Genomic DNA, 25,487 nt, shown 5'->3' with positions numbered 1-25,487 from the left:
GGAGGGCAGGATTTTCTATTGATGAAGTATGTTGGTAGGGATTGGACTCCTGTGTGCAGATATAAGAGCGAATTTAGCGAGGCCTCGCACTGATTGCATTGCCTCGAATGTACCCAGCGCACGTCAGAAAGTCTCACGCTTTGGGCCTGTGATATTCCCTGCAAGTCTTCGCCAGTTTGTGAGTCATCACCAGATTTACAACAACAACAATTTGCATTTATATAGCGTCTTTAACGTAGTAAAATGTCCCAAGGTGCTTCACAGGAGCGATTATCAAACAAAATTTGACACCGAGCCACGTAAGGAGCCATTAGGACAGGTGGCCAAAAGCTTGGTTAAAGAGGTAGGTTTTAAGGAGCGTCTTAAAGGAGGAGAGAGAGGCGGAGAGGTTTAGGGAGGGAATTCCAGAGCTTAGGGTCTAGGCAGCTGAAGGTACGGCCACCAATGGTGGAGTGAAGGAAATTGGGGATGCGCAAGAGGCCAGAATTGGAGGAGCGCAGAGATCTCGGAGGGTTGTAGGGCTGGAGGAGGCTACAGAGATAGGGAGGGGCGAGGCCATGGAGACATTTGAAAACAAGGATGAGAATTTTAAATTTTTACCCTCTAGTGTGTGATTGTATACAGTCACCCATAAGGATCACAAGTATACTGGCCACACATGCGTACACACTCACTTGCCCTCCTCCCCCGCAACTGCTTCAACACTCTCTTGTTTGTCTCCCACAGGAAGGCAGAGAGCCCGATTACTCGGACTACAAGGACTTCAAAATAACTGTGGAGAACATTGGCTACCAGATGCTGATGAAAATGGGCTGGAAAGAGGGCGATGGACTAGGCTCTGAGGGACAAGGCATCAAAGCTCCCGTGCCCAGGTACGGAACCGAGGCTCTGATCTATGAAATAAATCTGTATGGTAACGTGAGTTTGAATGCCAGTCCTGAGGAGGGGACCGAGGCTGAGCTATGAGATGCCTGTGCACCTGTTCTGCGAACAGCAGTCCTCATATCCTTGTACGTGTTTTGGAAGTGCCCCGCGACATAATTTTTAAAGGGGAGGAAAGCAAGTAGTCACTTTACCCTCCTCCAAAGGCACGGATTTGTACCAGCAGCCCCTCCTGTATCTCACCCGAATGGCCATTCCTTTGCGTGCGGATAGATGGAGGTAAGGTACAGATCAGGCTCGGGCGGCTGAACAGCCATTTCCTGTTCCTGCATTTCTTCCTTCCTAACTTGAACATACGTGTCAACTGGCAGTTTGAACATGGGAGGGGGGGGGGGGTGGGGAGGGCATCACAGCCAGTCCCAATCCTGTCCCCCCCTCCTTCCTTTCCCCTCCCATCCCTCCCCCACCCCACCAATCCCTCTCCTCTTCCCCCTCCACCCCCATAGGATGCCCACGTATTGGTACTTTTTCAGCAGGGGGCCAATGAAGAGTGATTAGGAGTTAGCTGCTCAATCACCAGGTCGTGTAGCTGGTGGTAGTAATTATCATCCCTCAGGCCAAGAATCTTAATGGCTATACCTCTGGGCCTCGGTTTTATTCCAGGCCCTAAGAGTTCTGACCTCTTCCACTGGGACTGTGAAGTACCGAGCCAATAAGCTCAAAATCTACAGTCCATCAGGAGGCTCAAGCCCTACTCCAGAACATCATGTAGGCTCAAGGACAGTACTGAGGGAGCGCCGCACTGTCGGAGTGTCAGTACTGAGGGAGCGCCGCACTGTCGGAGTGTCAGTACTGAGGGAGCGCCGCACTGTCGGAGTGTCAGTACTGAGGGAGCGCCGCACTGTCGGAGGGTCAGTACTGAGGGAGCGCCGCACTGTCGGAGGGTCAGTACTGAGGGAGGGAGCGCCGCACTGTCGGAGGGTCAGTACTGAGGGAGTGCTGCACTGTCAGAGATGCTGTCTTCCACAAGACGTGAAATCGAGGCCCTGTCTGCCTACTCCAGGGGCCCAGGTGGATGTTCATGATCCCACAGCGCCATTTGAAGAAGAGCAAGGGAGTTCTCCCAGAGTCCTGGTCAAAATTCTTCCCTCAACCAACAGCACCAAAAACAGTTTAACTGGTCGTTCATTCTGTTGGTATTGTGGGATCTTGCTGTATTCAGTGGCTGCTGTCCTTGCTACATAACAGTCACATTTTGGAGAATCAAAGACTCATCATATAGCACAGAAGGAGGCCATTCGGCCCATCATGCCTGTGCCGGCTATCCACTCCCACTCCCCTTCTCTTTCCCCATAGCCCTGGAAATTCTTCCTTTTCAAGTATTTATCTAAGTCCCTTTTGAAAGTTATTATTGAACCTGCTTCCACCGCCCTTTCAGGCAGCTCATTCCCGATCAATCACCTTAAATGAGTGTCCTCTGGTTACCAACCGTTCTGCCAGTGGAAACAGTTTTTCCTTATTTACTCTGTCAAAACCCCTACATGATTTTGAACACCTCAATTAAATCTCCCTTTAACCTTCTCTGCTCTAAGGAGAACAATCCCAGCTTCTCCAGTCTCTCCACATAACTGAAGTCCCTCGCCAGGGGGAAAGATGATAAAGCATTATATATACATATAAGTCTTTTGGTGATGGTATTTTATTTTTCTTATCTGCACAGAGGCACCACGGCGGTGGATGGAGCCGGGTTTGGTATCGATCGCCCGGCAGAGCTGAATAAGGACGATGACGAATACGAGGCATTCCGTAAGCGGATGATGCTGGCCTACAGGTTCAGGCCCAACCCGCTGGTAGGTGACAAGGGGCGGAGAAGGGTGAGGGGCTCTGGGGGGGGTCTCGATGTTTGGCGCTCTGTGTATGCAAAGCTCCGACTTTACAGAATTTGTTCAGATCGTCCGAGAACTTTCTCTCCTCCGTAAAGACCTTAGACTTTGTTGGATTTCAGATCTTTGATTTGCGCTGTTGGAGAATATTCTTCCTCCTCCCTCCGTCCTCACTGTGTTGAAATCAAGACTCGTTGCGACGTCTCCTACTCTATCTCATTCCTTCTCTGGATGTAAAAATTGGAACTCCTCCCTTCTCTCCATCCTCCCTTTCTCCTATAATCTACAGGCTATTTAAACCCAGGTTTGGGGCCACCCACCTATCGCTTCCTCATCTGCCTGGCCTTCTCTCCTATACCTTTCAACCTTGGTGATGTCCTGCACTGCAGTTAGACCACCTGATCTTTGGGTTAAATTTGAGGTGAAACCAGCTAGGATAAAATCTGGTGTGTTAGGGAGGGAGTTCCAGGATATTGGCCCAGTGACGATGAAAGAACGGCCGGTATATGTCCAAGTCAGGATGGTGTGTGACTTGGAGGGGAGCTTGGTGATGATGGTGTTCCCACCGCTTTGCTGCTCTTGTCCTGCTCAGTGGTAGAGGTCACAGGGGAGGGAGATGCTGTCAAAGTAAGCTTGGTGAGTTGCTGCAGTGCATCCTGTAGAGTGTACACACACTAATGATGGAGGGGGTGGTTATTGAGTCCAGAGGCAGCAGTACCAATCAAGTGATTGCTCTGTCCTGGAAAATGTCGAGATTTTTGAGTTTTCCATCACACTGCCGACTTGAGCCTTTTTCAGATTTTTATTCCCCCCTTACATGGAGTTACATCGAAACTACAGCACAGAAACAGGCCATTCGGCCCAACTGGTCTGTGCTGGTGTTTATGCTCCACATGAGCCTCCTCCCTCCCTACTTCATCTCACCCTATCAGCATATCCTTCTATTCCTTTCTCCCTCATGTGTTTATCTAGCTTCCCCTTAAATGTATCTACACTATTCACCTCAACTACTCCTTGTGGCAGTGAGTTCCACATTCTCACCACTCTCTGGGTAAAGAAGTTTCTCCTGAATTCCCTATTGGATTTATTAGTGACTATCTTATACTTATGACCTCTAGTTCTGGTCTGCCCCACAAGTGGAAACATCTTCTCTACGTCTACCCTATCAAACAGTTTCATAATCTTAAAGACCTCTATCAGGTCACCCCTTAGCCGCCTTTATTCTAGAGAAAAGAGCCCCAGCCTGCTCAGCCTTTCCTGATAAGGATATCCTGTCAGTTCTGGCCCTTATTGTTGCCTTTCCCGGGAGATTACATGATTGCGGGGGGAGAGGAGAGAGGGAGGAAGTGTCTGGTTATGATGCTCCATGCATCATGAGGTGCGGGACAGGCTTGATGGACCAGCTGGTCTTTTCCTGCCTGTCATGTTTGTATGTTCGGATGAAGTAACGCTGATCTTTCCTTTGTTTCAGAACAATCCTAGGAGGCCTTATTACTGACCCCCAACACTTCACACAGAGCTGTAAAGAGACTTTAACATTAAATCCTTGGCTGTGATGTTTAGTTTGGTTCTTGGAGAGCACAGTGATGGGTTGAATGTGCTTGCGAGGGATGAACTCAAGGGTTGGATTTCCCTGATAAACAGTGCTGGAACTTTCTGTACCACTGCTATTAGGCTACGTTCCTCCCAATTTCGTTTCTAGTCTCGAAGGGACCCCATCCCTCGCCACACAGGAACGAGGACTGTACAGAGAAAAAAGAAATCCCGAAATGAAATGAGTTTTGAACGCCTCGTTCCGCTCCCAGCTGATCGAGAGAGTCCTGAATCTCGCAGCGAGCGGCAAAGGGCTGGAAGAGTTAACAGTGGGAGTCCTGGTACAGTGGGGAGGAGGGGGAAGCGCAGTCCAGCCCCCTTCACCCCCCCCACCACCCTCCACCCCACCCTCCCCCACCCGTGGAGATTCAGCTGTGAGAGTAAACTGCAGTGCGACTCACTCTGATCTTGTATTTCCTGGTCCAGTCGCTGAGTGAGGAATTCTTTGCCTTCCCTGTGACAAACATCTCGCTGCTTTTAAACAGAGAGAGAATCCTGAGGAGGTTACTGAGCCCGAGGACCGGCAGGTGAAATCTCAACCATTTTGGACATCTCTGATAGTTGCTCAGTAACCTTTTAATCTCTAGTAGAAGGTCATTCAAACATTTTCGTGAAAAATGTAGAACAGTTGCATGTTTGTGCTTAAATAAATTTATTAATTATAAACATCATGTGAGTCCTTTTTTTGTTAAGGATGGCTGTTTTGCAGCTTCCCCAATGGGCACTGTGTAACTGAACAGAGATGAGAAAGTCCAGCTTCGATTCCTGGGGCTGTGTTGGGTTCGGTGATCTTGGCTAACCCGACACTGATCGCAGAGTGTTATCCGTGGCTCAGTGGGCAGCACCCTCGCCTCTGAGTCAGAAGGTTGTGGGTTCAAGCCCTCACTCCAAAGACTTGAACACATAATCCAGGCTGACATTCCAGTGCAGTACTGAAGCGGAGTGCTGCAGTGTCAGAGGTGCTGTCTTTTCAATGAGACATTAAACCAAGGGCCCCGTCTGTCCCCTCAGGTGGATGTAAAAGATCCCACGACAATATTTCGAAGAAGTGCAGGGGAGTTCTCCCCGGTGTCCTGGCCAATTATCCCTCAACCAACATCACCAAGAACAGATTATCTGGTCATTATCTCATTGCTGTTTGTGGGCTCTTGCTGTGCGCAAATTGGCTGCCGTGTTTCCTACATTACAACAGCGACCACACTTCAAGAAAAAGTACAACTTTGGCTGTGAAGCACTTTGGGAAATCTTGAGGTTTAAAAGGTGCTATAAAAGTGCAAGTCGTTATTCTTTCTCAGCTTGGGGGCAGTGGGGAGACGCCACGATTGGACACCCTATTCTAAATATGGCCCGACCAATGTCTGGAACCACCCATTTATCCGGCAGTACAGTATAAAGTTGGCAGGTTATTGGATCTTGGGGGGCAACACAGCTGGGATGAATCATGCCCTCGCTGTCGTCCGCTCATGCACGGGTTCACTGGATAGTGACCAGGAGCAGGAACCCTGACTCTTTACCCCCAACCCGACCAAGCGGCACTGAGGCCAACTACAGTACCAATACTGCTACTTTGGCTGCCATCAGCTAACCTCGGGCAGATCAGGAGTGATCCTGGGAACGCCCTGGTTTAGGGATTGCCAATTCTAGTTGGAGGTAGTCCTGAAGGTTTCATCACATGAGCTCTTGCCTCCTACTGCCCCGCCCCCACACTCCAACCATTGGTCACCCCACATGTCCATCATGGTGATGCCCTGACCCCATGGCCAATTGGACAGCGAATAGACTCTTAATTACCCGATTGGGTGATTCTTGACTGTCCGGGACTGGGACTTGTCTCTCCCCCCACCCCCCGGGGCTGGGTCTTGTGTCTCCCCCCCCCACCCCCCGGGGCTGGGTCTTGTCTCTCCCCCCACCCCCCCGGGACTGGGTCTTGTCTCTCCCCCCACCCCCCGGGACTGGGTCTTGTCTCTCCCCCCACCCCCCGGGACTGGGTCTTGTCTCTCCCCCATCCCCCGGGGCTGGGTCTTGTGTCGCCCCCCCCCACCCCCCGGGACTGGGTCTTGTCTCTCCCCCCACCCCCCCGGGACTGGGTCTTGTCTCTCCCCCATCCCCCGGGACTGGGTCTTGTCTCTCCCCCCACCCCCCGGGACTGGGTCTTGTCTCTCCCCCCACCCCCCGGGACTGGGTCTTGTCTCTCCCCCCACCCCCTGGGACTGGGTCTTGTCTCTCCCCCCCACCCCCCGGGACTGGGTCTTGTCTCTCCCCCCACCCCCCGGGACTGGGTCTTGTCTCTCCCCCCACCCCCCGGGACTGGGTCTTGTCTCTCCCCCCACCCCCCGGGACTGGGTCTTGTCTCTCCCCCCACCCCCCGGGACTGGGTCTTGTCTCTCCCTCCACCCCCCGGGGTTGGGTCTTGTGTCTCCCCCCACCCACCGGGGCTGGGTCTTGTCTCTCCCCCCACCCCCCGGGACTGGGTCTTGTCTCTCCCCCCACCCCCCGGGACTGGGTCTTGTCTCTCCCCCCACCCCCCGGGACTGGGTCTTGTCTCTCCCCCCACCCCCCGGGACTGGGTCTTGTCTCTCCCCCCACCCCCCGGGACTGGGTCTTGTGTCTCCCCCCACCCACCGGGGCTGTGTCTTGTCTCTCCCCCCACCCCCCGGGGCTGGGTCTTGTCTCTCCCCCCACCCCCCGGGGCTGGTTCTTGTCTCTCCCCCCACCCCCCGGGACTGGGTCTTGTCTCTCCCCCCACCCCCCGGGACTGGGTCTTGTCTCTCCCCCCACCCCCCGGGACTGGGTCTTGTCTCTCCCCCCACCCCCCGGGACTGGGTCTTGTCTCTCCCCCCACCCCCCGGGACTGGGTCTTGTCTCTCCCCCCACCCCCCGGGACTGGGTCTTGTCTCTCCCCCCACCCCCCGGGACTGGGTCTTGTCTCTCCCCCCACCCCCCGGGACTGGGTCTTGTCTCTCCCCCCACCCCCCGGGACTGGGTCTTGTCTCTCCCCCCACCCCCCGGGACTGGGTCTTGTCTCTCCCCCCACCCCCCGGGACTGGGTCTTGTCTCTCCCCCCACCCCCCGGGACTGGGTCTTGTCTCTCCCCCCACCCCCCGGGACTGGGTCTTGTCTCTCCCCCCACCCCCGGGACTGGGTCTTGTCTCTCCCCCCACCCCCCGGGACTGGGTCTTGTCTCTCCCCCCACCCCCCGGGACTGGGTCTTGTCTCTCCCCCCACCCCCCGGGACTGGGTCTTGTCTCTCCCCCCACCCCCCGGGACTGGGTCTTGTCTCTCCCCCCACCCCCCGGGACTGGGTCTCGTCTCTCCCCCCACCCCCCGGGACTGGGTCTCGTCTCTCCCCCCACCCCCCGGGGCTGGGTCTCGTCTCTCCCCCCACCCCCCGGGACTGGGTCTCGTGTCTCCCCCCACCCCTCGGGGTTGGGTCTTGTGTCTCCCCCCCACACCCCGGGACTGGGTCTTGTGTCTCCCCCACCCCCGGGACTGGGTCTTGTGTCTCCCCCCCACCCCCCGGGACTGGGTCTTGTGTCTCCCCCCACCCCCCGGGACTGGGTCTTGTGTCTCCCCCACCCCCCGGGACTGGGTCCTGTCTCCCCGGGGCTGCTATCTCTCTCTCTCTCTCTCTCCATATTAATGATCCGCGACCTTTGCCTCCTCTCAGTTTCTGCCTTCGTCAAACCGACAGCGGAATAACAGCGACAGGAACCCGGAACAGCCGAGCTCCAGCCCCCGGGACCCGCCGCCGCCGCCACTCTCAGAAGCAGCGAGCATGGACTTGGCCGCCGGAGCCGCGGGATTTCTCCTGTCTCTGACCGCGATCCCCATCTCATACCTGCTGAACAGGGTGTCGGCCATGGAGAGGTGAGAGAGTTTGAGCCTGAGTGTGTAATGGTCTGTGAGCCAGTCTGAGTGTGTAAGATCTGTGAGTTAGTGTGAGCCTGAGTGTCTAAGGGTCTGCGAGTCAGTCTGAGTGTGAGTCTAAGTGTGTAAGGGTCTTAGTATGAGTGTGTGTAAGGGTTTGAATCAGGTCAGTTACTGTATAACACTGGGGTACAGTACGGGGGGGGGGGGGGGGGTGGGGGTACAGGGTCTGTCACTATAACACTGGGGTACAGTATTGGGGGGTACAGGGTCTGTCACTGTATAACACTGTGGTACAGTACTGGTGGGTACAGGTCTGTCACTGTATAACACTGGGGTACAGTATTGGGGGGTACAGGGTCTGTCACTGTATAACACTGGGGTACAGTATTGGGGGGGTACAGGGTCTGTCACTGTATAACACTGGGGTACAGTATTGGGGGGTACAGGGTCTGTCACTGTACAGCACCTTCAGGAGAGGAGGGGAGAAGAAAAGAGAAATAGACAACTGTGGAAAAGTCTCTTTGTGCCAAACAGACTGTCGAGATCAGAGGAGGTTGAACTTGTGTCACAGCAGATTATCGAGGTGAGGCGACCGCAGGTTATACAGGGTGCCTAGTAGAATCATAGAATGGTTACAGCACGGAAGGAGGCCATTCGGCCCATCGAGTCCGCGCCAGCTCTATGCAAGACCAATCCAGCTAGTACCGCTCCCCCGCCCTTTCCCCGTAGCCCTGCAATTTTTTTCCTTTCAAGTGCTTATCCAGTTCCCTTTTGAAGGCCATGATTGAATCTGCCTCCGCCACTTCCTCGGGCAGTGCATTCCAGATCCTAACCACTCGCTGTGTAAAAAAGTTTTTCCTCATATCACCTTTGGTTCTTTTGCCAATCACCTTAAATCTGTGTCCTCTGGTTCTTGACCCTTCCACCAATGGGAACAGTTTCTCTCTATCCTGTCTGGACCCTTCATGATTTTGAGTATCTCTATCAAATCTCCTCACAACCGTCTCTGTTCCAAGGAGAACAACCCCAGCTTCTCCAGTCTATCTGCGTAACTGAAATCCCTCATCCCTGGAATCATTCTAGTAAATTTCTTCTGCACCCTCTCTAAGGCCTTCACATCTTTCCTAAAGTGCGGTGCCCAGAACTGGACACAATGCTCCAGTTGTGGCCGGACCAGTGTTTTATAAAGGTTCATCATGACTTCCGTACTTTTGTACTCTCTGCCTCTATTTATAAATTGTAAACAATTTTACAACACCAAGTTATAGTCCAACAAATTTATTTTAAATTCCACAAGCTTTCGGAGGCTTCCTCCTTCGTCAGGTGAACGGTGTGGAAATGAAATTTTCGAATCCTTCGCATTTGAAAATCACAGAACAATGCCTGGTGATTACTGCCTGTTGCCAAGGCAATCACAGTGAGCAGACAGAAAGGTGTCACCTAAAAGGCCACCGAATATACAAACCCCCCAAAAAAAAAGAGAGAGAGAAGGAAGACAGTCAATGACCCGTTATATTAAAAACAGATAACATTTGTTCGCTGGTGGGGTTACGTGTAGTGTGACATGAACCCAAGATCCTGGTTGAGGCCGTCCTCATGGGTGCGGAACTTGGCTATCAATTTCTGCTCGACGATTTTGCGTTGTCGTGTGTCTCGAAGGCCGCCTTGGAGTACGCTTACCCGAAGGTCGGTGGCTGAATGTCCATGACTGCTGAAGTGTTCCCCGACAGGGAGAACACTTATTTATAAAGCCCAGGATCCCGTATGCTTTTTTAACCGCTTTCTCAACCTGCCCTGCCACCTTCAATGATTTGTGCACATACACCCCTAGATCTCTCTGTTCCTGTACCCCTTTTAGAGTTGTGCCCTTTAGTTTATATTGCCTCTCCTCGATCTTCCTACCAAAATGTATCACTTCGCATTTTTCTGCATTAAATTTCCAGGTAATTAATATATATCAAGAAAAGCAGTGGTCCCAGCACCGACCCCTGGGGAACACCACTGTACACCTCCCTCCAGTCCGAAAAACAACCGTTCACTACTGCTTCCTGTCATTTAGCCAATTCTGTATCCATGCTGCTACTGCCCCCTTTATTCCACGGGCTTCAATCTTAATGACAAGCTGAAGTTACATTTAATGACATTTTAATTTACTTAGTGTCTAAAATCAGTGGTGAACATAGAATCTGACATCAGAGATGTGACATTAGAAGAAAATGTTCTTCAAATTCAGACATAAGAACGAGCAGATTACACAGACCAGGGTGCCGGGGAACAGTGAGAGATTTACATTGTGTAGCTGGTTAGAGTTGGGTCATTTTTATCCCCGATCTCTCCATGTGCCCCCCATGTGCCCAGATACATTTATCAGCAGGTCTGCAGTGTCACACTCAATCTTTGCACTCTAATGTCACACTCGATCTTTGCACTCTGATGTCACACTCAATCTTTGCACTCTGATGTCAGTCTCGACTTTAAACCTTTAGCTCAGATTTGCAGTTTCTCTTTTTGTTCAGCATGGTCTATAATGAGACTGTTCTCACTGCAGCCTGGGGCTAACCCCGACCCCCGACCCCCCCCACAGAGACCAGTCTGACTCCAGCCTGGGGCTAACCTCTGTGATTTTTAACATTGTTGTCAGTAAACTGAAAGCACGATTCTAAATGTTTCCACAAACCTGTGAAAGGTTTAAACGTGAATATAAGTTGATGATTCTTGGTTCTCTACATTTTTGCTTTTTTTGCTGATCTTTGTGGCCATTTCGATTCCTGCTGAAATTACATAAGAACATAAGCAATAGGAACAGGAGGTGGCCGTCCGACCCCTCGAGCCTGCTCCGCCATTCAGCAGATCATGGCTGATCTTCTACCTCAACATCATTTTCCTGCAGCATCCCCATATCCCTTGAAACCATAGATATGGTTCTACGGTTCTATCCCTTGATACCTTTGATATCTAGAAATCTATTGATCTCTGTTTTGAATTTACTTAATGACTGAGCCTCCACAGCCCTCTGGGGTAGAGAATTCCAAAGATTCACCCTCTGAGTGAAGAAATTTCTCCTCATCTCAGTCTTAAATGGCCGACCCTTTACTCTGAGACTGTGACCCTGGTTCTAGACTCCCCAGCCAGGGGAAACATCCTGCATCTACCCTGTCGAGCCCTGTAAGAATTTTGTGTTTTAATGAGATCACCTCTCATTCTTCTAAACTCTAGAGAATACAGGCCTAGTCAACTCAGTCTATCCTCATATGACAATCCCGCCATCCCAGGAATCAGTCTGGTGAACCTTCGTTGCACTCCCTCAATGGCAAGTATATTCTTTCTTAGGTAAGGAGACCAAAATTGTACACAATACTCCAGGTGCGTTCTCACCAAGGCCCTATATGATTGCAGTAAAACATCTTTACTCCTGTACTCAAATCCTCTTGTAATGAAGGCCAACATACCATTTGCCTTCCCATTTAATGACATTTTAATTTACAGCACAAAAACAAGCCATTCGGCCCAACTGGTCCATGCCGGTCTTTATGCTCAACGCAAGCCTCCTCCCTCCTTACTTCATCTCACCCTATCAGCATATCCTTCAATTCCTTTCTCCCTCGTGTTTATCGAGCTTCCCCTTAAATGTATCTACACTATTCACCTCAACTACTCCTTGTGGGAGCGAGTTCCACATTCTCACCACTCTCTGGGTAAAGAAGTTTCTCCTGAATTCCCTAATGGATTTATTAGTGATTATCTTATATTTATGGCCCCGAGTTTTGGACTCCCCCATAAATGGAAACATCTCTCTACGCCTACCCCATCAAACCCTTTCATAATCTTAAAGACGTCTATCAGGTCTCCCCTCAGACTTTTCTAGAGAACAAAGCCCCAGCCGGTTCAATCTTTGCCGATAGTTATCGTCTGACCCTCAGGACTGTCTGTGACTGGTTCTTTTCTCCTTTTCATTTTGAAGTCCTGTGGTGGTGTTTGCCTCTGGTGTTGGTGTCCTCTTCGGCCTATTGCTGGTGCTGTACCTGCTCGTCAGAGGAAAATCCCACAAGGACCCCCTGTTTTATGGTAAGCGATTGTGACAAGTTGCATCGATCGCCCGGGGAGGGGACTGTGGAGCATCAGGGTTTAGAATCTCTCGGATTGGGAGGGCGGGGTGAACCTTCGAATCAGCAATTATATCCGAAGGAGCTTCACCAGCTGTACTTCTGTTTACACTTGCTTAGAACCAAATCTGCGTCAATTGCATAACCCCAAAATTGAACCACCGAGTCCCAAGTGGGAGCTTGTAAACAGTGAATGATGTTAATGCAAACTGTGATCACTGAACTTTGGGACATGGCAAAAATGTTAAGAATTGTTTTCTCCCATCGACTAGTAAATGTATGGATCAGTCAATGCTCTGCCCATCAATTTCATGTTGACATGGGAACGGTGTGCTAGGGGAGTGGCGTGACATAGGGCTGCATGATGTAGGAACGGCGTGACGGGGCAACGTGACATTGGAGCAGCGTAACGGTAGCGGCGTGCCGGGGGAGCAGTGTGATGGGGAGCGTTGTGTCGGGGGAGCTGCGTGGTAGGGAGTATCGAGTAACTTATCTTTTGTTGCAGCTTTCGCTGTGTTCGCCTTCACAAGTGTCGTAGATTTAATTATCTCCCTGGAACAAGATGGCTACATCAAAGGATTCATGGGGTTTTACTTGAAGGAGGTAGGTTATAAACGTTCTGTTACTAATGGTGGGGGAAAATTTCCATCGCGTTCTCCCGATCTCCTGCCGTAACTTCGGAAACCCGGAGCAACGGCTGCTTTTGGACATTCACTCCATTGGAGAACCGCGTGGAAATTCCTGGCCCTTCCCTCTACTCCAGAGACTTGAGCTCATAATCCATACCGACACTCCCAGTACCACGGCAGGCCGTGCGTTTGCCGACTGATCAACCAGGTGTACCGGGGGCATGTTACCCCCTGCACCCCTTTCCACTGCAGCTTGGCAGATTGGGGAGGACCAGGGGACATGAGTTTAAACTACCCAAGAGTAGGAACAGACTGGACATTGGGCGGTTCTGTTCTTCCCAGAGAGTGGTGAGTCTCTGGAACGTGTTACTGGCTGGTGTGGTGGGAGCCGACTCACTGTATATGTTGGAGAGGGAGCTGGACCAGTTCCTGACTGGGGCAGAGATCACATCATATAGAAGGTCAGTGTCTTTATAGATAGCACTCGGTCCTCGTGATCTCTTGGGCTGGTTTCGATCGACTGAGGGAGTCGGAGAAGAATTTTCCAGAGTATTTTTTTCCCTTATTGGCCCAGGTTTTTTCTCTTTTTTTTTTGCCTCTCCCAGGAGATTACATGGCTGCGGGGGGAGAGGGAGGGAGGGAGGGAGGGAGGGAAGGAGGTGGGGGGAGAGGAAGGGGGGGAGGGAGGGAGGGAGGTGGGGGGAGAGGAAGGGGGGGAGGGAGGGAGGGAGGGAGGAAGTGTCTCGTCTCGATGCTCCAGCCAGCGTGTTGTGTGGGGCAGGCTTGATGGACCATCTGGTCTTTTCCTGCCCGTCAATTTGTAATGTTCGTGAACTGGCAGTGCAGGTGGTGCTCAGGTTGGCGATAGGCAGAATGGTACTGATGATGTGCTGCCTTGACAGGGGGAACCGTATCTCCGCAGTGCCTACGGAATATTGATCTGTTACTGGGATGGGACAGTCCATTACGCACTCTACCTGACAATGATGGCTGCCATAACACTGAGGTAAGACTCCAAAAAGCAGCATGCACTGACAGATCGCTCGGGTGACCCCACCTGGAGCCCTGCGTTCGATTCTGGGCACCGAGATATTTGCCTTGGAGGGGGTGCTGCGCAGATTCACCAGAATGATACCGGGGCTAAAAGGGTTTAATTATGAGGACAGGTTGCAGAGACTCGGCTTGTTTTAGAACTGAAATGTGTGCAGTAGTGAGGACGGTTGCCATGTGTGATCACTACCCTGTGGTTTCCCCACAGGTGGAGTTACCGGAGTGTTGGTCTGTACTGGCTGGGCTCTGTGCTGATGAGTCTAGTCACCCTCTTACTGGGAACTGCTATAGGTAAGAGACAACTGTCAGATTCATCGTCTTTCGAAGTTATTCCTGATCCGCAGCAAACTGGGAGGAAGAGAATACACACGGGATAATAGGAGTAAACCACAGGGAATATTCTACAGTCTGGGAAAGTATGTCATGACCTTATAGAGTTTACTGGGACAGTGTAGAGGGAGCTTTACTCTGTATCTAACCCATGCTGTTGCTGCCCTGGGAGTGTTTGATGGGACAGTGTAGAGGGAGCTTTACTCTGTATCTAACCCATGCTGTTGCTGCCCTGGGAGTGTTTGATGGGACAGTGTAGAGAGAGCTTTACTCTGTATCTAACCCGTGCTGTACCTGCCCTGGGAGTGTTTGATGGGACAGTGTAGAGGGAGCTTTACTCTGTATCTAACCCGTGCTGTACCTGCCCTGGGAGTGTTTGATGGGACAGTGTAGAGGGAGCTTTACTCTGTATCTAACCCATGCTGTACCTGCCCTGGGAGTGTTTGATGGGACAGTGTAGAGGGAGCTTTACTCTGTATCTAACCCGTGCTGTACCTGCCCTGGGAGTGTTTGATTCAGAAAGTGGTTGTAAGTAGAAGGAATTTCCTACTGACTTCTTGTTGAAGATAAAATTCCATCAATAAAATGATGAGGAAAGATTTGCAAAGGGAACAAATGTGAAATATTTGGCCTTTTTGTAAATCAGTGCTTATCTTCTTTCTGAAGGTAAATTCGGATCTGAGATTCGACCTGCCTTCCTGTTGAATATTCCATACATCTTGATCCCAATTTGGGCAGGAAAGAAAATCTATGGAATGCCCAGAGCGTTGCCACAGGCAACAGCAGATCAGGTGAGGAGTGACGTGCATCAGGAATGAGCTGGAGAAACCACAGCACTCACTTCCCCGAGAGCGGGGCAAGACTCTGGAGCTGTAGGAGATCTGATAGGGTCTGGTGTCCTTGACACACCGGGTTACAGAGACAGTGTAGTTGGAGCTTTACTCTGTATCTAACCCGTGCTGTACCTGCCCTGGGAGTGTTTGATGGGACAGTGTAGAGGGAGCTTTACTCTGTATCTAACCCATGCTGTACCTGGCCTGGGAGTGTTTGATGGGACAGTGTAGAGGGAGCTTTACTCTGTATCTAACCCATGCTGTACCTGCCCTGGGAGTGTTTGATGGGACAGTGTAGAGGGAGCTTTACTCTGTATGTAATCAGAATTATAATATTAGATTATTGAGTACTCATTGGTAATAATAAATTATTAGTGAATATTTCTGGTTTGTTATTAATAGTTATTGATTAGCAAAAACAAAAGACTGAGGATGCTGGAAATCTGAAATAAAAACAGAAAATGCTGGAAATTCTCAGTAGGTCAGGCAGGATCTTTGGAGAGAGAAACAGAGTTAACGTTTCAGGTCAGTGACAGTCAATGAAGTTATGGATTAGCGATTGATTCATTATTGGTTACAATTCATTGTTTAGATAATTAGTATTTCATTAGCCAATGACTGATTATTAGTGATGCAAGTTGTGACTTGCTATTGGTTCTGGTTAGTAATGTGATATAAATGATTGATTATTGATAAGTTGTTAACCTGATCCGGGTGTTTTTGTTGGCTCTGCCGTCGCGATTCCCGCAGATTGCCGCGGAACAGAAGAAGTGGTTGTACCGACGGCCTCTGGATGTGTGCCTCGTGGTGTACCTGATATTTGCTGTTCTCTACACGCTGTTCAGGGGCTTTGTAAGTATTGACCAGTGAGAGGCCTATGAGCTGTTCTGCTGGTTGAAAGGACACTGTTTATTTCACCCTTCCCATGTCCACCAGCACCCCCTCCACCTCTCAATGTTTCAAACTCCTGCAAAGACTCCAGAGCGTTTCATTTTATTAGGGTGTCTTGGGGTTGGGAGTACCACTGATGGAACAGAACCCTTGGGGAAAACTGTGTAGGACAACCAGCTAACACACCATCCTTCCATCTCGGGTGGAAGCCAGGGCTCAGTGGGGAACACTCTCGCCTCCAGTCAGAAGGTCATGGGTTCAAGCCCCACTCAAGAGACTTGAGCCCCATAATCCAGGCTGACACTCCAGATGGGAGTTGCTGAAATTATTTTGTTGGCATTGGGTTTTGCCCAATGCCAACCTGTCGTCCAGTACAAACCAGGCCTGTTGGGTTCTCAAGATTGACCCAAACTCATTTCTGTAGCAGTGGAGAGAGCAACCATCTATCCCAGCAGCCCGGCTGGTTTTAAACCCATGCCCCCCAGAGTTGGAAGGCTAGTGTTTAATCCACCATCATGTTAATATCTAAGAAAGGACTTGCATTTATAAAACCTCAGGATGTCCCAAAGTGCTTTATAGCCAATTAAGTACTTTTAAGAGCATAAGAAATAGGAGCAGGAGTCGGCCATACAGCCACTCGAGCCACACCGGCCTAAAGGGGCCGGACTCGATGGCTGACCTGCCGTGAGTTAGCACAGCTCAGCCAGGGCACTAACTTGGCCCCAGTGCCCCGGGATCAGAAAGGGGAAAGTGAATTCGAGCTTCGCACTACTGATCACTATCTAGTGACTCCTTCTGGGAAGTGCACGTGTGGATGTTCGGTGAGGAGACGATGCCCCTCACAGTTGAATAGCCTCGCAGCATTCACTGCCTAGGCTCACGTACGCAGAACGATCACTCGGGCGAGGTACCAGAGGCCAGATGGAGCCTGTGGCACCCGCGGTCCAGTGAGAGTCAGCACCTTCAGGAGTGGAGAAAATGGGGAGAGGTAGATTTTACCAGTTTAAAAAAAACAATCCATGGTGTACCTGGAGATTGTGCAGGGTTACTCCGATTATATCACTCATCGATTAATTCCGTCCGTTTACTATCGCAGGCTGTGTGTTTGAAGCAGTTAGGGATCGTGAGCTGCTTGTGATCTCTGATTGTCTGATTTAGGTTGTCCTCGAATGTTCCTTCGATTCCTGTGACACTTACGTTTATGATCAGGAGCCCTACCTATTGGACCCGGTGGTATATCCCAAGATCCAGGTAAGTGGATGGCTGCTGGAGGAATCCCGAATGGAACAGAGTATCGCTGATGATGGGGGTTGGGCTTGCTTGATGGGGTAGAGTGTACAGGGGCTGTGGAAGGAGATTCAGTGGATGGGTAGAGTCCATGATGGGATACACTCTCCTGTGAAGCGCCTTGGGATATTTTCCTATATTAAAGGTGCTGTATAAATGCAAGTTTTTAAAATTCATTCATGGGATGTGGGCGTCGCTGGCAAGGCCGGCATTTATTGCCCATCCCTAATTGCCCTTGAGAAGGTGGTGGTGAGCCGCCTTCTTGAACCGCTGCAGTCCGTGTGGTGAAGGTTCTCCCACAGTGCTGTTAGGAAGGCAATTCCAGGATTTTGACCCAGCGACGATGAAGGAACGGCGATATATTTCCAAGTCGGGGTGGTGTGTGACTTGGAGGGGAACGTGCAGGTGTTGTTGTTCCCATGTGCCTGCTGCTCTTGTCCTTCTAGGTGGTAGAGGTCGTGGGTTCAGGAGGTGCTGTCGAAGAAGCCTTGGTGAGTTGCTGCAGTGCATCCTGTGGATGGTACACACTGCAGCCACTGTGCGCCGGTGGTGGAGGGAGTGAATGTTTAGGGTGGTGGATGGGGTGCCAATCAAGTGGGCTGCTTTGTCCTGAATGGTGTCGAGCTTCTTGAGTGTTATTGGAGCTGCACTCATCCAAGCAAGTGGAGAGTATTCCATCACACTCCTGACTTGTGCCTTGTAGATGGTGGAAAGGCTTTGGGGAGTCAGGAGGTGATTCACTCGCCGCAGAACACCCAGCCTCTGACCTGCTCTTGTAGCCACAGTATTTATGTGGCTGGTCCAGTTAAGTTTCTGGTCAGTGGTGACCCCCAGGATGTTGATGGTGGGAGATTGGGCGATGGTAATGTCGTTGAATGTCAAGGGGAGGTGGTTAGACTCTCTCTTGTTGGCGATGGTCATTGCCTGGCACTTGTCTGGCGTGAATGTTACTTGCCACTTATCAGCCCAAGCCTGGATGTTGACCAGGTCTTGCTGCATGCGGGCACGGACTGCTTCATTATCTGAGGGGTTGCGAATGGAACTGAACACTGTGCAATCATCAGCGAACATCTCCATTTCTGACCTTATGATGGAGGGAAGGTCATTGATGAAGCAGCTGAAGATGGTTGGGCTTAGGACACTTCCCTGAGGAACTCCTGCAGCAATGTCCTGGGGCTGAGATGATTGGCCTCCAACAACCACTACCATCTTCCTTTGTGCTTGGTATGACTCCAGCCACTGGAGAGTTTTCCCCCTGATTCCCATTGACTTCAATTTTACTAGGGCTCCTTGGTGTCCACACTCAGTCAAATGGTGCCTTGATGTCAAGGGCAGTCACTCTCACCTCACCTCTGAAATTCAGATCCTTTGTCCATGTTTGGACCAAGGATGTAATGAGGTCTGGAGCCGAGTGGTCCTGGCAGAACCCAAACTGAACACCGGTGAGCAGGTTATTGGTGAGTAAGTGCCGCTTGATAGCACTGTCGACGACACCTTCCATCAATTTGCTGATGGTTGAGAGTAGACTGATGGGGTGGTAATTGGCCGGATTGGATTTGTCCTGTTTTTTGTGGACAGGACGTACCTGGGCAATTTTCCACATTGTCGGGTAGATGCCAGTGTTGTAGCTATAGTGGAACAGTTTGGCTAGAGGCGCGGCTAGTTCTGGAGCACAAGCCTTCAGCACTACAGCCGGGATGTTGTCGGGGCCCATAGCCTTTGCTGTATCCAGTGCACTCAGCCATTTCTTGATATCACGTGGAGTGAATCGAATTGGCTGAAAACTGGCTTCTGTGATGGTGGGGATATCGGGAGGAGGCCGAGATGGATCATCCACTCGGCACTTCTGGCTGAAGATGGAAAGCTTCAGCCTTGTCTTTCGCACTCACGTGCTGGACTCCGCCATCGTTGAGGATGGGGATGTTTACAGAGCCTCCCCCTCCCGTTCGTTGTTTAATTGTTCACCACCATTCATGACTGGATGTGGCAGGACTGCAGAGCTTTGATCTGATCCGTTGGTCGTGGAATCGCTTCGCTCTGTCTATAGCATGTTGCTTCCGCTGTTTAGCATGCATGTAGTCCTGAGTTGTAGCTTCACCAGGTTGGCACCTCATTGTTGTTGTTGTATCTGTTCCTTCACCTGTACACTTATTGTCCCTCTAACACTTACACTGGTTGGTCACTCCCACACACACTTATTCACACTCTCACTCACACCTAGCAGTGGCAGCCTCTGGGACTCGTGTTAGTTGGGGGTTTTCTTCCACTATTGGTTGAATCTGACTCCTCTCTTTCAGATGCTGGTGAACATGTTCTACCTCCTGCCATTCTTTGGCCTGGCCCTCTATGGCCTGATTGAGCCTGGCTGTGTGTGGATGCTCGATCTGCCTGTGGTGTTTGCAGGAGCCATAGCCCAGGTAGGTCATGGAAGTAGAGTTTCAAAGTCAGTGCCATTGAGAAGCTTAGTAACAGGAATGCTAGGCGGGGGCAGGTCCTGCCTGCTTAGGAAACCCATGGGTGGAAAGAGTTAGGTCCTGACTGTGTAATAAAATCAAAGGTGGCAGCTGAAAGTGTGAGTCAGCCATGTTTTTTTGAAGACTGGTCCAATGAAAGCAGACTCATAATAAAGTATTTATGTAAAGCTGCTGCAATGGAGCATTTCAGGAATGCTGTTGAAAGTTCCATCTCGGTGATCTCCATGTGTTCACTGCCACGTCTTCTGTGAGCCAAAGAATCAGACAGCATAGAAGGGGGCCATTCGGCCCATTGTGCCTGTGCCGTCTCTTTGAAAGAGCCACCCAATTAGTCCCACTCCTCCCCGCCCCCGCCCCCGCGCTCTTTCCCCACTGCCCTGTAAATTTATCCAATTCCCTTTTGAAAGTTATTATTGAATCTGCTTCCACCGCCCTTTCAGGCAGCGCATTCCAGATCATAACAACTTGCTGCGTAAAAAGAATTTCACCTCATCTCCCCTCTGGTTCTTTTGCCAATTATCTTAAATCTGTGTCCTTTGGTTACCGACCCTCCTGCCAGTGGAAACAGTTTCTCCCAATCTACCCTATAATTTTGAACATCATTACTAAATCTCCCCTGAATCTTCTCTGTTGTAAGGAGAACAATCCCAGTAACAGAATTCCCTCATTCCTGGTACCATTCTGGTAAATGTCCTCTGCACCCTCTCCAAGGCCTTGACATCCTTCCTAAAGTGCGGTGTGGAAAGAGATATAAGCAGTTGGAGACTTGCACTTGTCATGAAATCGAGAGAAGATCCCAGAAGAATTGTGTGGATGGTTAAGACCACAGCCTGGTGCCTTTGTTCACCTGACGTCGAGCCCCGTACCTGCCCGATGCCCATGTCCTGTGGTTGTATTGGATGGCGGTTTTTTGGGGTACCTGACAAAAGCCATGCTTATGGCACAAACGACCAGACTGATGTTGTCTATCTTTATCTGTGGTGACTCCAGAATCTCACAGTGAAACATTGAGCTTGAGGCGGAAGAGGGGAGGAGCTGACTTATATCAAATCTACAGCACAGAAACAGGCCATAACCCAACTGGTCCATGTCGGTGTTTATGCTCCACATGAGCCTCCTCCCACTCTACTTCATCTCACCCTATCAGCATATCCTTCTATTCCTTTCTCCCTCATGTGTTCATCCAGCTTCCCCTTAAATGTATCTACACTATTCGCCTCAACTACTCCTTGTGGGAGCGAGTTCCACATTCTCACCACTCTCTGGGTAAGGGAGTTTCTCCTGAACTCCCCATTGATTAGTGACTATCTGATATTTATGGCCCCTAGTTCTAGTCTCTCCTGCAAGTTCAAACACCTTCTCTACATCTACCCTATCAATCCCATTCATAATCTCTATCAGGTCACCCCTCAGTCTTCTCTTTTCTAGAGAAAAGAGCCCCAGCCTGTTCAATCTTTCCTGATAGGTATAACCTACCTTAACCTAGACTTCACCCTTCTCCCTTGCTGAAGATCTTTATGGCTTGATTTCGTAGTATCGCAGTAGGTACAGCAAAGGGAAGGCCATTCGGCCCATCGTGCCTGCACCGGCTCTTTAAAAGAGCTCTCCAATTAGTCCCATTCCCCCGCTCTTTCCCCATAGCCCTGTAATTTTTTTTCCCTTCAAGTATTTATCCAATTCCCTTTTGAAAGTCATTATTGAATCTGCTTCCACCGCCCTTTCAGGCAGTGAATTCCAGATCATAACAACTCGCTGCGTAAAAAAAAACGTTTCCTCATGATGCCTCTGACGTTTTTGCCGATCAGCTTTGTTCATCTATCCTGGCGGGTGTAGAGGTTGGGCAGAAGGGAAAATGCATTGTTCTTGCTTGTAAATGGTTAGTGTAGGACTGGACAGAGACCTCAAATAATTCGATATTTTAACGCCTTTTTAATTCTCTTCTCCCCCCGCAGGCTCAGTTTTCCCACATCGGTGCATCTTTACACCCGCGCACTTCCTTCACGTACCGCGTCCCGGAGAACAGCGTATCGTCCTTCCTCTACACAAATGTCCTCTACGCTGTTGGCGCTCAGCTCCTGGCGATTCGCTGCGTCAAGTACTCCAACTTCTTTCTGAAAGGCATGCCCAGAAATAACGAGGAGATGGAGAAGAAAGTAAATTAAGAGCACGGGGACAGGTGGAGCCAAAGGCAGAGGGGGAGCTCGGACTGTTGGTGCTGTTCAAATGATTAAAATGATGTTAGAACGATGTGTCAGCGGTGGGTCGCACTCTCGCCTCTGAATCAGAAGGTTGTGGGTTCAAGTCCCAAGAGACTTGAGCCCATAATCCAGGCTGACTCTCCAGTGCAGTACCGAGGGAGTGCTGCACTGTCGGAGGTGCCGTCTTTCGGATGAGACGTTAAACTGAGGTCCCGTCTGCCCTCTTAGGTGGATGTAAAAGATCCCATGGTGCTATTCCGAAGAAGGGCAGGGGAGTTCTCCCGCTGTCCTGGCCAATATTTATGCCTTAACCAACATCACTAAAGACAGATTATCTGGTCATTATCACATTGCTGTTTGTGGGAAATTGGCTGTAAAGCACTTTGGGACGTCCTGAGGTCATGAAAGGCGCCACATAAATGCAAGCTCTTTCTTTTCATTTCTTTACGTTGTCCCTCTGACTGATTATTTCCTCACTGACTCGTGACTCTCAAAAATTATAGCAAAGATAGTATTTGACTGAACAGTTTGATCGAATTAAATGCATCGCAGTCAGGTGGAATTCATCGCTGGGCAGTGTCCATTGGCTGTTTCAGGCTTTCCATAGCTTGGAAAACTCTGTCCTGCTCCCCTCCCTTGATGCGATGAAGGTTTTCAATCTGGGGTTTCAACCTTGAGACAGTTGCCACACCAAAAGAAGCTTTTTGTTGATCTGTTGAGTTTCTGACAGCGAATGAGTCTCTGTTTTCCTTCTGCTTTTTGTTATGGAACTGATCCCACCTGAGGAAGACTGGGGTGGGGGAAGAGGGGCAGATGTAACTGTTTAGATTTCTGTGAGAATGGGATAATATTTATCTAGCAAGTAGTGACCAGGAGAGTTAAAACTTTGGGGTGAGGAGTGGGGGAGGGGGGTAAAATTCAACTTTGGCAGGAGTGTAAATCGGACGGCAGCAGATCGGCTGCCCATTGTACATCCCGACGAATTGTCTTTTCTGTTCTATATTAGTGTATAATGGGCAGCCAATCTGTTACCACCTATCTTGCGCTCCTGCCAAAGTTGAATTGCACCCAAGGGTCTCCATTCCCCACCCCAACTCTAATCCTAACCCTAATTCTAACCCTCTCTCGCCTTTATAAAGTGCCTCGGGACATTTTGCTATGTTAAAGTCACTATAGAAAGGCCACTTATACTTCATTAAACTCCTGAACATTCCTAAAGACTGGAATCCCAGAGGGGTTGGTTGTGTATTGGAAGGGATTGGGGATGTCAGGAAACATTTCTTCACACAAAGGGGAGTGGAAATCTTGAACTCTCTCCCCCAAAAGCTGTTGAGGCTGGGGGTCAATTGAAAATTTCAAAACTGAGATTGATAAATTTTTGTTGGGTGAGGGTATTAGGGATATGGAACCAAGGCGGGTAGATGGAGTTAAGATACAGATCAGCCATGATTTAATTGAACGGCGGAACAGGGTCGAGGGGCTGAATGGCCTCCTCCTGCTCCTATGAAACCAGTCAGTTCTTTGTACCTGTGCTCCCGTCGAACCATATTGGCCTGTGATTCTTGAGAAGGTTAAGGCTGTACTTGGATAAGAGATGGACACAATCCCAAAGTGTCAATCACTGCATCTTCAGGCTGCTGCTGGAGATCCCACTGGATCCTGTGACAATCCGACACTTTGAATTCCTGGTACTTAAAGCATGTCATTGTACGATGGTCAGGTGGGACCGATCTGTGCTGCGTTGGCCGATCTCAGGGAGGTGAGCTGTCGCGATGCCACAGTGGGCTCAGTGCCCCTGAGCTAGGGACAGGGAAGGGAGAAAATAATCGTCTTGATCACCGACCAGCGACACCTGGTGCAAAGTGCATTTGTGGAGGCCAGAATGAGGCAGGTGAGGATAGGGTGGACTCCCACCAGCACGGTCCAGGGAGCCTGCTGACAGTCACTGTCTGGGCTCGCACACAAAGAACGGACTCTCGGGTGAGGTATCGGAGGTTGTCCAGCACCTGTGGAAGCCGTAACCCAGCGAGATAGGGTTTCCAACCCTCTAGGATTGTCCTGGAATCTTCAGGGACTGAATATTAATCTCTACGACACTGCTACGAGCAAAAACCTGGGAGAAAAATCATAGGGACATTCAAAAAAAAATTGTGTTTTTTGTTTCATTTTCTTTGAACACTTTTGGTGATTAGTTATAAAAAATATTGGAGGCGGGGAAATGGCTATTTGACTGACAGTCAAGAATCATCCAATCGGGTAACTGAGTCTTTTCGCTTTCCAATTGGCCATGGGGAAGGTGGGGCTCTGCAAGGATGGACATGTTGGGCGACCAATGGCAGGGCAGTTGGAGGCAGGAGGTCATGTGATGAAACCTCCAGGAATACGTCCAACCAGAGTTGGCAACCCCTACAGTGAGAGGCAGCAGCTTTCGGAGCGAGGGGGGAAATTTCTCAGCCGAATCACTATCCCACAGACCAGTCCTCTGACCTCTCTCTGTGACCCCTCGAGCTTGTCTCCATTGGGATCGTTGGATGTCTACGTTTGGTCTGGGAGTCACCTTTTTCCTCTTTTTATATATACAAAAAATAATTTTTTTAAGATTTATTTTATATTAATTTTGGTGTCTTCTGCTCTGGACGATGGGATTGGGGATTGGTGATGTTTTATTTTACAATGTAATAAACTGCAAAGTTGCTTTTTTGTACTAAAATATTTGTCAGTTTTATCAATTCAAAAATCCAGCCAGCCAGAATGGGTTAAGATGCTCGTGTCATGTAGCCGTGAGACTCAGTCCTCCCTCCATACTGACCGATGTCCCAGCCACTTGTGCTGAGCGATCGTCGAACGGCGAGATTCGAGTCTCAGTGCTGTGACTGACGGTTGTTGTCCATTTGACTGTGGACTTCACAGAAGGGGAATTCTGTTGTCCTGTATCTTCCGGTCTGTGGCACAGCACCTCAACTCTCGTTAGACAAACACATTGTCACATTGGTGCCAACTACGAACTAGATCAGGACTGCTCCAAACTCATTACATGCTAAACCTTTATAAAACACTGGTTAGGCCTCAGCTGGAGTACTGTGTCCAATTCTGGGCAACACACTTTAGGAAGGATGTCCAAGACCTTGGAGAGGGTGCAGAGGAGATTTACTAGAATGGTACCAGGGATGAGGGAATTCAGTTACGTGGAGAGACTGGAGAAACTGGGATTGTTCTCCTTAGAGCAGAGAAGGTTAAGGGGAGATTTAATAGAGGTATTCAAAATCATGAAGGGTTTTGATAAAGTAAGTAAGGAGAAACTGTTTCCAGTGGCAGGAGGGTTGGTAACCAGAGGACACGGATTTAAGGTAATTGGCAAAAGAACCAGAGGGGAAAAGAGGAATTTTTTTTTTTACGCAGTGATCTGGAATGCGCTGCCTGAAAAGGAGATGGAAGTAGATTCAATAACAAAAGGGAATTGGATA

General features: G+C 50.0%; 2 protein-coding genes across 2 annotated transcripts in view; both read left to right on the top strand.

Moving 5' to 3' along the window:
- The window catches only part of sugp1 (SURP and G patch domain containing 1), a 28,489-nt gene extending 23,463 nt beyond the window's left edge, over positions 1–5,026 (top strand). The window contains exons 12-14 of the mRNA XM_067968563.1: positions 727–872; positions 2,603–2,732; positions 4,237–5,026. Of these exons, the coding sequence (XP_067824664.1) occupies positions 727–872; positions 2,603–2,732; positions 4,237–4,263 (303 nt within the window). The 3' untranslated portion in view covers positions 4,264–5,026. The remainder of the gene's footprint in view (positions 1–726; positions 873–2,602; positions 2,733–4,236) is intronic.
- A 3,003-nt stretch (positions 5,027–8,029) lies between these two features.
- On the top strand, positions 8,030–24,733 carry LOC137299645 (transmembrane 6 superfamily member 2-like). Its single transcript, XM_067968562.1, has 10 exons — positions 8,030–8,225; positions 12,190–12,293; positions 12,837–12,934; positions 13,863–13,966; positions 14,219–14,301; positions 15,007–15,131; positions 15,924–16,025; positions 17,223–17,315; positions 19,649–19,768; positions 21,778–24,733. The coding sequence occupies exons 1-10, from the start codon at positions 8,134–8,136 to the stop codon at positions 21,985–21,987; spliced, it is 1,131 nt and encodes a 376-aa protein (XP_067824663.1). The 5' UTR covers positions 8,030–8,133; the 3' UTR covers positions 21,988–24,733.
- Positions 24,734–25,487: the final 754 nt, after the last annotated feature.

This window comes from Heptranchias perlo, chromosome 29 (assembly GCF_035084215.1).
Source record: "Heptranchias perlo isolate sHepPer1 chromosome 29, sHepPer1.hap1, whole genome shotgun sequence".
In the NCBI taxonomy this organism is placed as follows: Eukaryota; Metazoa; Chordata; class Chondrichthyes; order Hexanchiformes; family Hexanchidae; genus Heptranchias; species Heptranchias perlo.
Note: the sequence above shows the minus strand (reverse complement) of the source record. Positions and strands in the feature narration are given on the sequence as shown.

Coding starts and splice junctions, on each gene's coding strand:
- LOC137299645 (XM_067968562.1), top strand. CDS start 8,134: ATGGACTTGGCCGCCGGAGCCGCGGGATTTCTCCTGTCTCTGACCGCG. Junction 8,226..12,189: donor AGGGTGTCGGCCATGGAGAG/GTGAGAGAGTTT, acceptor TTCATTTTGAAG/TCCTGTGGTGGTGTTTGCCT. Junction 14,302..15,006: donor CTTACTGGGAACTGCTATAG/GTAAGAGACAAC, acceptor TTCTTTCTGAAG/GTAAATTCGGATCTGAGATT.